At 35.4% G+C, this 14,155-nt stretch overlaps 1 protein-coding gene and 1 pseudogene across 3 annotated transcripts; one reads left to right on the forward strand and one right to left on the reverse strand.

Moving 5' to 3' along the window:
* Positions 1-256: 256 nt before the first annotated feature.
* LOC121214591 (pentatricopeptide repeat-containing protein At1g10910, chloroplastic-like) lies at positions 257-5,763 on the reverse strand (annotated as a pseudogene).
* A 1,579-nt stretch (positions 5,764-7,342) lies between these two features.
* LOC107908771 (SWI/SNF complex subunit SWI3D) lies at positions 7,343-13,350 on the forward strand. 3 transcript variants are annotated; one of them, XR_001687106.2, is made up of 8 exons: positions 7,343-7,930; positions 8,631-9,163; positions 9,681-10,364; positions 10,955-11,121; positions 11,201-11,889; positions 12,186-12,370; positions 12,464-12,909; positions 12,986-13,350. XR_001687106.2 is itself a non-coding variant. In XM_016836036.2 (7 exons), the coding sequence occupies exons 1-7, from the start codon at positions 7,480-7,482 to the stop codon at positions 12,836-12,838; spliced, it is 3,084 nt and encodes a 1,027-aa protein (XP_016691525.1). In that variant the 5' UTR covers positions 7,375-7,479; the 3' UTR covers positions 12,839-13,350. The 3 variants fall into 3 exon arrangements, 1 of the variants encoding a protein (XP_016691525.1); XR_001687107.2 differs by having other exon boundaries at positions 7,375-7,930; positions 12,992-13,350; XM_016836036.2 differs by having other exon boundaries at positions 7,375-7,930; positions 12,464-13,350.
* The last annotated feature ends 805 nt before the right edge of the window (positions 13,351-14,155 follow it).

Below are 14,155 nucleotides of genomic sequence, written 5' to 3' on the forward strand. Positions count from 1 at the left end.
TCACAAGTATTATCTAATGGTTTGTTGAGTGAAGCTCAGAAAAGAGTTGAAACATGCTTTTACATGGACGAAAGGTCTTCCCTACAAACACAAACAGATCCTAAAAGCATTGATATTTTGATATTGAAATGTCTTTGGAAAAATGAAAAACTTGGAACACAAGAAAGAAGAAACGTTAACACAAAGGAATTGGATTTCGGAAAATCAGAATTATCATTACCTGCAACCAGATTATTTGATTGGAATCCTTCTATTCAATGTAAACTGCTCCATTGAATGCTGACCCATCCGTGATCTAACGTTTAGGCCGTGACCCTTTCGACATTATATGTTGCTTGGATAATATCTCTGCAGTGAGTTGGCGCCCAAGAAACTCAGAGTTCTTAAGAATCAGGTTTCTTGTCGTTGAATCAACAGCATATCCTTGTCCTGGCATCCACTGCAGCAACTGCAGGAGCAATTCCTTTTTTCGGGCTGAGCAATATAACGGATACAGCAGTCTGAAACAGTCCCTGTGTAAAACCGAATAAATCGAATGATTTGATCATATTATGAATTATAACACACAGCCAAACCTGTATCAAAATCAAGAGATATTGCTCCAATTCCATGGAAGTAGGACTGGGTCTAATTGTGTTCAAAAACCTATGTTGCTCGGACTCTTCATTATTAATGAAGTACCCATGTCCGACACTGGTGTTTGACACACCGATACAAGGATATACCTCCAAAATCCTTCAAATACATGAAAAAACTTAGAAAAACCATCCATACCTGTATACAACACACACCCGAGTTCGAGTAACATAATCAGAAACTATTACCTATGTTTTAACTGACCATCTTTTCTATGGCAATAAAAACTAAAAATAATGCCACTACAGTACCGATGTATCCATGCTAAGGATCTCCAGGGTATAGCTTTCACGGACTGGAGATATTTAATCCAGCAGATGGATTATAACATTAATATGATCTGTTCAGCTCTAAGTATACCTACATTCACCAAGCTCATGATAATCAAACGCAGATGCAGTCCATGCATCAGAATGCAGAACAGCAGAGACATGGCAAGTCATAGAAAAGTAATTTCAATTCGTGAATCAAATTAATTAAAGTCCATAAATACCTACCTGATCAATCTTGTACCCAGAACCATGAATAACCTTCAGGACATCATTTATCAAGTTGATATTACCGAACTTCATGAATGCACTTGCGAACTTCTTTATAGCAGCTGAGAGATGTGTTCTGCATTATCCTGATAAGAGCAATAATTTGAGAGAAAAAAATTGATAGTAAAGAAGGGACTGATAGTTCTATCACATACTTGACAACTACATATGCATCTTTGAACAGTTTTCCAGCTATAAGAATATGTAGAATTTTCTCATGAAGGCTTTACACATTGTTCTTTTGCTATATCTCAACATATTGTAAACCGAAAATGCTTCAGAATGAGCCTTCATTTTACCAAGTTCAAATATTAAGGAGCAGCAAAGTTCCTGCAAATAGAATAGAATTGTATGGTTATAATGATTTAACTTATTTCCATAAAAGATGCTGCCTACACGCCAAGCGTAGAATTCCCATTAAAGTAAAACCAATAACTTAGGTATGTTTTCCGGACAGCTTTTAATGCGACCCTTGTTATTAAGTAACATGTCCACTGCCAAAGCAGCAACTCGAATAAACTTGAGCAAACAACGTTCACATAACGACAAGAAACTGCCTTCAGCATATTTGCGGGAAAAAAAAGAGAGTATAGTTGGAGATAACAATTGTATAGACAAAAAGATTGTTCCAGTAATTTGTATTATGACAGGCAACCAAGTATGGAGTCCCGTAACTGGAAGTACAAAACATTTCTATGGAAGAATGGACCAAGTCCTAAGAGTGTTTCATACGATGCGCAAAGTGAAGAAAAACTCATGGGATTACGTTAGTTATGCTGAACCGATGCTGGACTATGATAACAACTCAGGAACCCACGCTACCATTCATAATAACATCTAAAAGTTTGAAAGTCCTGTACCTCCTCCGGATGATATCCTTTACCGTGCATGTCCTGCATGATCTTATAAGCAAGAAGATATAGTTTCTCCTTACAGAAATACTTTATTAGGATATGAAAAGTGCTATAATCCGGACTGATTGCAAGTTCATCCATTTTCTTCATTGTTTGCATTACACTCTCCATATCGCCTGCTCTACAGTAAGCACAAAGCATCGTATTAACATAACCAGGTCATACTTGTTATACTTGGCCTCGAAATCTTGAGCCAACTTCTTTGCCTCTTCAAAAAGCTCGCTTCGACACAGAGCTGAGATCATGATGCTATGCGAGTATCCATCTGAAGGAACAAATAAGTTTCATATACTTGGAATTGGAACCAAAACAAGGGTAAAAGTACCATAGAGAATCCCATACTAAGAGTTAAATTACATTTTGCTCCCTATACTCAAAAAATGAGCAAATTAGTCCCTGTGCGTTAGATCGAAGAGCAAATTAGTTCTTTCTATTAAAAATTTCATCCATTTTACTATTAAAAACTGGCATAACTGACAGAATAACTAGACAAGGACACATGATATGCCACATGTACCTAATGTTAACATACATGGACCAATTTTTAACAATAGAAATGGATGAAATTTTAATAGAATGAACAATTTGCTATTTGGTCTAACATATAGCGGTTAATTTGCCTATTTTTTGAGTAAAGAGGCAAAATGCAATCCGAATCCTAGTACAAGGTCCTCCATAGTACTTTTACTAAACAAGGGGAGATGAAACTTCAATATAACAAGGTAAGCGTGCCTTAAATCATTTGCCAGTGTTCCTTGAACACTCAGTACTTGTAAACTTACCGGATTTGACACGTATTTCATGCATTTCAGCAAAAACTGATCTTGCTTCATCAAGGCGCCCAGCTTTGGAAAGACCATCCATCAATAAACAGTAAGGCATCTGCATAAGTGTGTGCATATTACGAGCACTTAGTTACAAAACTAAGCAAGGTTTTCAATCACAAAAGCAGCCAATGAAGCTTAATCATATAAATAAATGCATAACTTTTATCATTTTTCACATCTCATATTTGACCAGGCACAAAATGAGAGGAAATTATCGAAGTACCTCATCTTCAGCATAACCTAAAGCTTCCAATTCAGATAATAATTTTCTCGATTTTTCAAACAAGCCTCCTCGAACATACACCTTTAACAAAGTAGTCAGTATAACCTGCAAGAATTACAAAACAAAATAAACGAAACTTCAATTACACGCAAGTAACCTAGCTAATTCCTTAATGCAATTTTGAAATCTAACCAAATAAAAAAAAAAAGAAAAAAAGCAAACCTTATTTGGTGCTAACCTGAAGATTTCAATTCCTCCATCAACTCATCGGACTTACGATAATTCCCATCATAAGAGTAAGCATTAAGTAAAGAACTGTAATGATATAAATTAGGTGAAAGGCCTTCATCCCTCATCTGGTTGAAGTAGTTTTGAGCTTCTTCGCTAAGCCCACTCGAAGCACAAACGGCCAAAAGTGTTCCATACATCACATTATCCATTTCCAAACCATTATATTTCAACTCCTTCATCAACTCTAATGCCTTATAATGCCCATTTTTTATTCTTATGCAACCTGCCAGCAACTAAGTATTGACAAAAACAAAAACAACAATTAAAGATTCACATTCGAAAACAACCATTATATTCTCGGTAAAAGCACCGTGGATGCCTTTGTACTAGAAGTTGGATTGCATTTTACCTCTTCTATTCAAAAAATGGGAAATTAGTCTCTATATGTTAGATCAAAGAGCAAATTGGTCAGTTTTATTAAAAATTTCATTCATTTCTACTGCTAAAAATTGGTCCTTGTATATCAGAATGAGGTAAATGTGAAATTTAACAAAAAGGAGTTGTTTGCTCTTTGATCTAACGTACAAGGACTAAATTGCCCATTTTTTAGTGAAGGGGACAAAATGCAATCTGATTCCTAGTGTAGTGGCCTTCATGGTACTTTTACCTTATATTCTGAGTTGCATTAAGAAACATACCGTGTTATACGTAACCAAATCTGGGTTAGACCCTCCTGCTTCATCTTATCAAACAATTTGATACCACTGTCGAATTTCCCATTCCTAACCAAACAACTAAGAAGAGAATTACATATAAACACATTAACTTTGGTTGGTTTATCAGGAATACCATTGTAAATCGCCAAAGCTTTAACAGGGCTGAGTTTTTTCCCCATAACTTCATATAAGTGGTATAAGATGAACCATTGGTCTTCCCATGCTGTTGCATCCAATCAAACAGCTGCAAAAAAATTATCCAAAACAACAAAGAATCAAAGTCCATTCAAACAAAATATCTACTTGACATTAAGGATACATAGCAATAGCATACAAACAAGGGTGAAACCAAGGGACAGAAAGGCCTTCGGGAAATGGAAAATTTGCATTTTAGGCCCTCCCAAGAATTAAAATTTCAATTTAAGACCCTTTTAACAGCAGCAAAAATTTATTCGAAACAACAAAGAATCAAGTTCATCCAAACAAAATATCTACTTTGACATTAAGGATACGTAGCAATAGCATACAAACAGGGGTGAAACCAAGGACAGGCAGGCCTTTGGTAAATGGAAAATTTGCATTTTGGTCCTCCCAATAATTAAAATTTCAATTTAAGACTTTTAACGCAAAATTCATGTCTTCCCACTGCATACAAAAATCCGGGTACCTGAGAAAGATGATGCCATTTGCCCAAGTTCCCGAAATGTCGTAAAACTACATTCAAATCTTGCGGCTTTAAAATCCCACCGAGTTCTTGAAGTGAAGAGCTCAAATTAGAAGATTGTTGGAGCTGAAGAAGAGCAGATTGTCTTTTTAAGTAAGACTTGGAGTGAGGACGAGTGGGGTTGGGTTCTTTAAAGGGAGTTGCTGGTGGTGGTGCAGAGGTGAGATTAGTGAAGCTGGCTCTTGGGTGGGATAGGATATTGAAGGAATTGTCGGAAAAGAAGAGGGTAATGGATGGATGATAAAATGGTGATGAAACTGAAACCTGTTTGTACTAAGAATCGACGATATCTCCATTATAGAGAGTTTTGTTCTTCTTAATTTTATTTTATCAGTGTTGCTTCGGTTTTCAACGTTTTTAAAAGATAGTTGACGTCCGGTATAGTTCATGGGCCGGCCGGGTCAGGTGAAGACCCGATTCAAAAAAATCTTTAGGCCCGAACTCAAGCTCAGTCCTCTCGAGTCCACTTAAATGATCCATTCTACTGAAGAAAGGGTAAATTTCATCCAAGGTCACCAAACTATTAGTAAGTTTACGTTTTGGTCACTCGACTTCAAAAAGTTACAAAATGGTCATTGAACTTTTTGAAAGTTTTCATTTAAGTCACTAGGCTGTGAAACTCGATGTTTTATGGCCTTCTTCATTCACAACACTTGCGCCAATCAAAAACTCTTCTTCTCTTTCTCTTCTAAAGTTAAATTTTTTTTCATGAAATAGTTTTAAACGTCACGAATTTCTAAATCAAAATCCAAATAACTTTCTTTTCTTATCTCTAACACTTACGGTCAGATGGACTTCGATGTAAGATATGTTTCTTTAAATCGTATCGATCGTCAAGTCATCACTTTAAGCCTACTAACCGAACTTAAAAAAAAAAACTTATCATCCTAGTAACTTATATAAAAACTTTTGAACAGTTACGTAACTTAAATAGAAACTTTCAAATAGTTCATTTTGTAAATTTTTGAAGTTGAGTGACTTAAACATATTACTAATAATTTAGTGACCTGGAGGTAGTTTACCCTAAAAAATAAAAAAAAAAATATTTTTATTTGAATTTAATTTAAAATATATAAATATTAATAAAAATATTTTTTATTTTTATTATTTTTAAATAATAAGTGGTTGAACTGGGTTGAAGTTAAAAACTATAAGCTTAATCTTAACTCAAAATTGGATCGATCGAATAAGATACTTAAACTCGACTTGACTTGTTCAACTCATGAACACATCTATCAAAAACTAACTATGATCGAATATAACTAGTTGGCTCGATAACCCTTTTTTATTTATATTGATAGTTTATGTTGGTTTATAAAATTATTCACTTTACTTGTTCAAGCTTCAAAAATTTGAAGAATTTGAATAAAAATATTATGTTTGAAAAATGAATTTTGAAAAAGAAAAATTTATCCCCCGTGTAATAGTTGGATGCAGCTTATTTTGAATTTAGTGGAAGATCAATATAATTAAACAATAAAAAAATTTAAAAAAGGTTAAATTATGCTATTAATCTCTATAATATGTAAACGTTATGGATTTAGTCTATGTACTTTAATATAGTCATTTTTAGTCTTTGTAAACATATCATCACATGTGTAATATCATGTTAGCTTGTTATTTCCCCATATTACTCACTAAAAATCCTGATAATGAATGAGTATCATTTGCGTCAATATTGAAATTTTAAAATTTAAAAAGTATAGGGACTTAGTATGATCCAACTGGAGAATATGAACTAAATTTACAACTATATGCGTAGTACAGGATTAGTAATTAAATTTAACCAGATAAATTTAACTGCTACTGTTTGAGTCAGAACTTTCAAAATTAGAAAAGTATGGAGACTAAAATTGATCAAATTAAAGCATAAGGGTTAAATCCGCAATTTTCATGAAGTACATAGACTAATAGCTGAATTTAACTTTGAGGGAGGGTGGAATCAGATGCGTTATTCAAGTCATTTTAATATATTCTGCTTAAAACAAAAAAGTTCATAATTTCAACATCTTCAATTAGGTCCGAACTACTATTAGCTGACCCTTTAAATCCTTAATCGTTAATCGAACTAAATTTTTTAAAAAAAAAATTCGACCAAACTTTTTCGGTTAATTCGGTGTTAATCAAAATTTATATGTTTTTTTGTTAAAATAAGTATAAAACATATAAAAAATTAATTGAATTAAACGACCAATTAATTTATACTTCCAAAGAATTAACCGAACTGACCGAATAGTTATATATTATAATATTATTTATTAAGTTCGGTTAATTTAGTTAACTGACCAGTTTTGAATCGAATTAACCATTAACCGTACTTCTAAAAAATTATTAACTGACTCCGATCAAATCAATTCGATTAACCGACCAATTAACTAAATTCGATCGTTTAATCAAATTAATTCAATTTTAACCGAAATTCGAACACCCTTATCATCAACCATTCAAGGCAGACGAATCATTCAACGGCATCGATTACAAGTTTAGTTAGCGATCTTATGGCTAGTGCTGAACCGCTACTACACCAGATAATTATCTGTTGTTAGTCGTGGAAGAAGCAATTACCTTAAACTGGCAATAGCAAAATCACAGCAACAAATTTCACACTGAACCGACTCAAAGTCCATTTTTTTTTGCCTTCTAGAAAACTAATCTCCTGACCCGTGGTGATGGAGGAGAAACGCCGGGACGCGGAGAACTCACCGGCTGGACCGAGCTCAGCCGAGCTGGAGCCGGCAACAACTCGCCGTCGAGCTGGAGCACAAAAGAGGAAAGCTAATTCTCTTTCCGGGTCCAGCTCATCATCGACGCCGTCGAAACGGGCTACACGGGAGAAGTCATCTAACTTGATCTCCCACTCTTCGATCAACCATAACGGTCCTTTAACTAGGGCTCGCCAAGGAGCGCCTAGTGGAAACCTAGCCTTGGGTTTGGGCTCGGGATTCGGTGGCGCGAAGCTTGAGGAGAGGATTTTGGTTAAAGAGAGTGTGAAGGCTGAAGATTTGGAGGAATTGAATAAGGCAAGTGAAGAGTTGGAGGCTTTGGAAGCTAAGATTGAAGCTGAGTTTGAAGCTGTTAGGTCTCGTGACAGTAATGCGCACGTGGTTCCTAATCATTGCGGTGAATTTTCTTTTTCTTTGTTTGTTTGCTGGGAAAAAATGGGTACGAAAGGGGAGGGAAATCGAAGATTTACTTTTAGAACTTAAGTGAGCTGAATTTCTTCTTTGGGGAGCTAGTGAATTGGTGAAATTAGATTGAACTTTTTTCCTGTTGATTTAGAAGTTAAATTCAGTTTGACTTGAATCTTAATTAAATGGAAACAGGGAAAAAAATAGTGAGTTCTTAAGTTTTATTGAGTGCTTAAATAGAGAGTTTTCTTTCTTTATTTGTTTGGACTTATATGATATTATGAATGCTGCGATAATGTCCTTATATAATAAGGATTTTATTATGTTTATTTGCTTGAGAGTGCTTTCATTCAACTGTAGTCTTAAATGTCAATGCGGTTTGAATGGTTGCTATTCATACATTTGATCGGTAAACAGAAAGATTTGAAATGGATGAAATGTGAAAATGTTAATTCTTTTTTAAATTCTTTAATATTATGGTTTTCTCACAAGGAAATGATAATAAGTATTCGGGACAGTTTCTTGTGCTCACGTTTTTCATTAACAGAGTGCAGACCAGGGCTCTGAATAAATTGGCTTTCATGGAAGCCTCTTAATTTGATGTTGTAAATATTGAAGAAAATGAAATATTAGACTCTTTGGTGTTTGATATTGTTGTCAATTTTGGTCTTCATCCTTTTTTGTACTCACAGGATGGTTTTCATGGAAAAAAGCTCACCATGTGGAGGAATGTATATTACCTTCATTCTTTAATGGGAAATCCCCAGTGCGTACCCCTGATGTGTACTTGGAGATACGTAATAGCATTATGAAGAAATTTCATGCAAATCCGAGTGTACAAATTGAGTCTAAAGATCTGCCAGATATTGAAGTTGGCGACTTGGATGCAAGGCAGGAAGTACTGGAGTTCTTGGACTACTGGGGTTTGATTAACTTTCATCCATTCCCTCCAGGTGATTCTGCCGTGGTCAGTGCTGATGGTGATTGTGACGGGATAGCGAAAAAGGATTCTTTGCTTGAAAATTTGTTTCATTTTGAGGTGATTGAATCGCGCCCATCAGTTGTTCCCAAAGCTAACCTTTCAACTCCATCTATGCCATCTGGGTTTCTTCCAGAGTCTGCAGTTCTTGATGATTTGTTGAGACTTGAGGGACCATCTGTTGATTACCATTGCAACTCTTGTTCAGCTGATTGCTCTCGGAAGCGCTACCATTGCCAGAAGCAGGTTCGTGAATAGTGACTTGACTAATAAGTCTTAACCTTAAAATATTTAGTGCACTATGCAAGAGAATAACTGCACCAATTATGTCTGTTCAGGTTCTCCCTATGTTGTTATTAAATCATGCCTGGGTGGAATTGATATATGTATTTTGTATCTACATATGCATGTTATATTCAGTTTTATGTTCCTAAGAGAGCAAGAGGGAATTCTACCAATTTATGCATCTTCTGTTTAGGCCAAACGGTAACGAAAAATCCACAAGCCTTTCTGCTTCTCATCCGACTGTTGTAGAAATAGGTTTTCAGCATGTAAGAAATCAACATGAATCTTTTGCACCATCTGTACTATTTGTTCTATGTTTGATGCTCTACTTGCAACAATAATGTAATGAGCTTTGAAGCTTTGTATGAATTGGATGATCACAATGGCAAACGTAACTAATTTAGTAAATTGGTTTATGTTTATTTATTGACTTATTCTTACATTTCTTTATGATGCTAACTATGTTTGTATTTGACAGGCAGATTTTGACTTATGTACTGATTGCTTTAACAACCGGAAGTTTGGCTCTGGCATGTCTTCTTCTGATTTTATTCTCATGGAGCCTGGTGAGGCCTCTGGCCTTAGCGGCGGGAAGTGGACAGATCAGGAAACTCTCCTTCTTCTCGAGGCACTAGAACTTTATAAAGAAAACTGGAATGAGATTGCAGAGCATGTTGCGACAAAAACCAAAGCTCAATGCATACTGCACTTTCTTCAAATGCCAATTGAGGATGTATTCTTTAATTCTGATGATAATATAGACACTAATTCCAAAGAAACATCTGCACCTGCTGTAGTGACTGATGAAACATCTGTCCCTAAAGATGTCTCTGAAGCAACAGAGACTAAGACTACTTCTCAGGAAGATCAGGTTCCTCAAGAGGACCAGACCCAGACTACACCCATGGATGCTTCAAAACCTGAAGATGAGAAAGAAAAGAGAGAGAGTGAGGAAATGTCAAAACCTGAAACAGGAACCGACATAAAATGTGCTCCAGAAACATCAAAGCCAGAAGAAATGGATGAAGCAAAAGATGGACAAGACACCAAAGAAAATTGTGCAATTATGGCTCTAAGGGAGGCATTCGAAGCTGTTGGTTATAATTTAACATCTGAGAGTACACTCTCATTTGCTGATGTGGGAAACCCCGTCATGGCATTGGTGAGTTGCATATCAGGGAATCATGTATTTGTGTTTGAATAATTTTTAATGGCTTTATCAAGTTTGATTCAAATCAGAAGGCATGTACATGGCTTTATTTCAATGTGCTAAATAAGCTGATTGGAAAAGATTGAGGACATGACTTGATGTGGTCCTACTTAAACACTTTGTACTGATTTCTTAACCCCCAAAGATGTTAGTCTTTTGATTCTATTTATGTGTCTGTTTATATATATATTTTAATGAAATTGGTGCCAAGCGTCCTTGGATTTACATTCATATTTTCCATGCTTGGTCATAAATGAAGGACAGAACCACAAAATGCTGCATTTTGCTTTTTCTGCTCCATTGCAGTAGCTTTTTCAAGGTCTTTTTCTGAATCCACTTCTTTGTGAATGATTGTTATGCCATACAAAGTCCTTTATCTTATGCTCATGCTATACTTAATGATGACCAATCTTCATTGCTTCAGTCTAGATGTTTTGCTTCAAGTAGACTTTGCAGCTTTTCTCTTGACATATTCCACTTTTCATTATTTTCATCTATCGATTTGTTTTGATATGTTACAACTAATTTTACTTCCTCTGCAGGCAGGATTCTTTGCACGCCTTGCTGGGCCCAAAATTGGTGCTGCTTCAGCACAGACTTCACTGAAAGCATTATCTGGTAGTTCTCCCAACATTCAACTGGCTGCAAGGAACTGCTTTCTTTTGGAAGATCCACCAGATGACAAGAAGGAACAAACTGGTTCTGAGAGGTATGTAAACCTTTTCTCAAGCTTATATTTCCTTGCCACTTTGTGGCTCTTATATCTGATGTGAGTTAGAGTTTGGCAGTGTTGTCAATGATGCCGGTAATCAGGATGCTCAGAATGTCGAAAATTCAGAAAACAAAAGCCTCAAGGAGGACAAGTCCACCCCAGTTTTGGATCAGAAAAGTTCATCGAGCAACCATGCAGACCAAAATGCTGAAACTTCTCTTCCTGAAGAAAAGGTGACATCAGCTTCACCTAATTGCCTATCCACTGATAAGAAAGAGCCAGGTACTTCTGCAACCAGTAAGGAAGCTAAAAAGGCTAATCAATCAAAAGATCATGAACCAGGTGTAATGAGGGGATCAGATAACTTGGCATCCCAGGTTCCACCAAGTTCTGCGGAGGAGACTGGTGGGAAGGAAACCTCAGCACAAGAGTCTTCTCAACGAACAGAGGTTGTGAAGGAAGTAGAAATGTCCGAGTCTGTTCCATTAGAAAAGAATGAGCCTTCTGATGCAGCTGCATCAGAGCCAGTGGCAGAGCTATCTGAACCAACAGAGGCATTGAAAAATGTAGAGACGGTTTCTGGCTCTCCATCTGGAGCAAAGAATGAGCAACAACCAGTTAAATCAAGTTCTGGTGGAGAGATTTCTCAGCCTACAAAGGCATCAAATGATATAGAAATGGTGTCTGATTCACAGCCATCAGAAAGGAGTGAACCTCAGCAACCAGTCACATCTAATTCAGTAAATGAAAATGGAACAATCACAGGTTTCTCTCCTTTTTCCCTTGAACTTTTTGTTCAGAAGCTGATTGTACTGAAATTTTAAGTAATATTTTGTGGGAATACATATAAATATTTCGCGAGTCAGATTGAAAATATACATGGAGGGCTAGATGCAATAATTGGTCCCATAAGGTTAAGCATAGCAGCTTGGAAATTTGAATTTTGATACAGAGCAATGTCTTTATGGTGTCTACTAAAACATAAAAAGTTTATTATAAAAACTGCATTTTGGAAAAACGGGTACTTTTTATCTTCTCATTTTTCTTATTATTCTTGGCAGATGTGATTAAAGAAGGTAAAAGTGAGAGCCATACCTCTACAGAAACAAAAGATGATAGTAGCATTGACAAAGTAAAGCGTGCTGCCGTAACAGCACTCTCAGCAGCTGCAGTGAAGGCCAAACTTCTTGCAGACCAGGAAGAGGATCAAATCCGGCAACTTACAACATCATTAATAGAAAAGCAGGTAATTTAGTTGCAAAAGCAAATGCAGACTCCTTTTAAGATTTACACAGCTGGAGCAAAAATTTGAGTTCTTTGAGGCTTTAATTCAATGCAGTTTTCTAAGATGGAAGCCAAATTAGGTTTCTTCAATGAAATGGAGGGTCTCATGATGAGGGTAAAAGAGCAATTAGACAGATCAAGGCAAAAGCTTTACCATGAACGAACTCAAATTATTGCAGCTCGACTGGGCCTACCAGCTTCCTCCTCTAGAGCAATGCCACCAGCAAATACCGCAAATAGAATTGCAACCAACTATGCAAATTCAGTCGCAAGGCCTCCGATGAGAACAACTGCCGCAAGACCACCAATGTCAAGACCTATGGGGCCTATGGCTCCTACCTCATCCAACCCATTTGTATCTACAACAGTTGCAGGAAGTTCAATCCGGCGTGCTAGCCAAGACAACCTTTCTTCAGTCAGAACAAAGTAGTCTCTTTTACTTGTGAATAGAATTTGTCATCCATTCTTATATGACGGTCACCAATCATGAGGTTTTGCCAGGTGAGTACCTCTTTCGCTTAAGTGTTGCCATTCGTTTCAGGAACTTTTAAGAACTTAAGATGTTTCCCTGTGATAGTTACAGCGCCAGCATCAAGAGCATTGACTATCTCCAACCGACCAAATGGAGCTGGAATCTCATTGTCTTGGGAGGAAGGAGCAGATGGTTATTGTTCTCCCTTCGTCCCTACTCGAGTTAAAAACGTTTAAGTCATCTAACCTGCAATTTTTTTTACTGTGTCTGGAATTTTGTAAGGATAATAGGTAGTTTGGGTACTCTTGCTGAATTTAGTGCAAAAATTAAACATTCATGTAGCCTTGGTTACAGAACTCTTTGGTTGTCTTAAGGTGCAAGTGTGGCTGATGTAACCCATGTAATCTATTAATGTTATGATATTTTAATGTTATAAATGATTGTAAATCTTTGGATTGGACCTCCTTTCATCTCTGCTGTTCTCTAGAAACTTTTAAAAAGCTCCCTGTTTTCATGAACTTGATCTTTTAGGTGAAATGCTTGGCTCTAGGGGCAGAGTGTTTGATCTTAATTGAGTTGAAGAGTTTAAATCGAGTTGAATAACTTTTTTCGAGTTTAACATAAATTTGGAATTATATATTTATGAACTCTTTCAAAGCAAAATAAGATAACTTAGTATAATAAATTTGATTTGGTAATTTTGTGTATTTAAGGCTTTAAATTTATTATTTATCATTTTTTATTTTTTAAAATTAAATATCTTTTATAAAATTTTGAGACTTCTATAAATATTTTTGAAATTTTGAAGATAGTTTTGAAATTTTGTAGATTTTATAAAAGGATCAATTTGCCAATTTCAAAAATTGCGAAGATCTAATGAGTTTTTACATCAATTTATTATTTGCAATCAATTCAAACTTGAAAAATTGAATAATCCAAATAATTAGATTTAACTAATTTAAAATTAAAAGAAAAATAAATTTTTTTTAAAGTTAAATAGTGTTTCTCATTCATATATTTAGATTTTCTTTATTTCCTAATAAAAAATTTATATTTAATGCAAAGATATAGTCGTAAATAAATCACAAGAAGTCACTTATTAAAAAAATATAATAAGAATCATTTATCTTTAATGTGTTTAAAATTTATGTATTAATTTTTTCTAAAAAACTATTTATTAATTTTTTGATTATGCATTTTAATATGACAATCTGATAATGATATTGTAATTATCCACAAGATAAAATGAAATATTCATTATAATAAGAGTAAGAT

This window comes from Gossypium hirsutum, chromosome D02 (genome assembly GCF_007990345.1).
Source record: "Gossypium hirsutum isolate 1008001.06 chromosome D02, Gossypium_hirsutum_v2.1, whole genome shotgun sequence".
Classification (NCBI taxonomy): domain Eukaryota; kingdom Viridiplantae; phylum Streptophyta; class Magnoliopsida; order Malvales; family Malvaceae; genus Gossypium; species Gossypium hirsutum.

Coding starts and splice junctions, on each gene's coding strand:
- LOC107908771 (XM_016836036.2), top strand. CDS start 7,480: ATGGAGGAGAAACGCCGGGACGCGGAGAACTCACCGGCTGGACCGAGC. Junction 10,365..10,954: donor GAAACCCCGTCATGGCATTG/GTGAGTTGCATA, acceptor CTTCCTCTGCAG/GCAGGATTCTTTGCACGCCT. Junction 12,371..12,463: donor CATCATTAATAGAAAAGCAG/GTAATTTAGTTG, acceptor AATTCAATGCAG/TTTTCTAAGATGGAAGCCAA.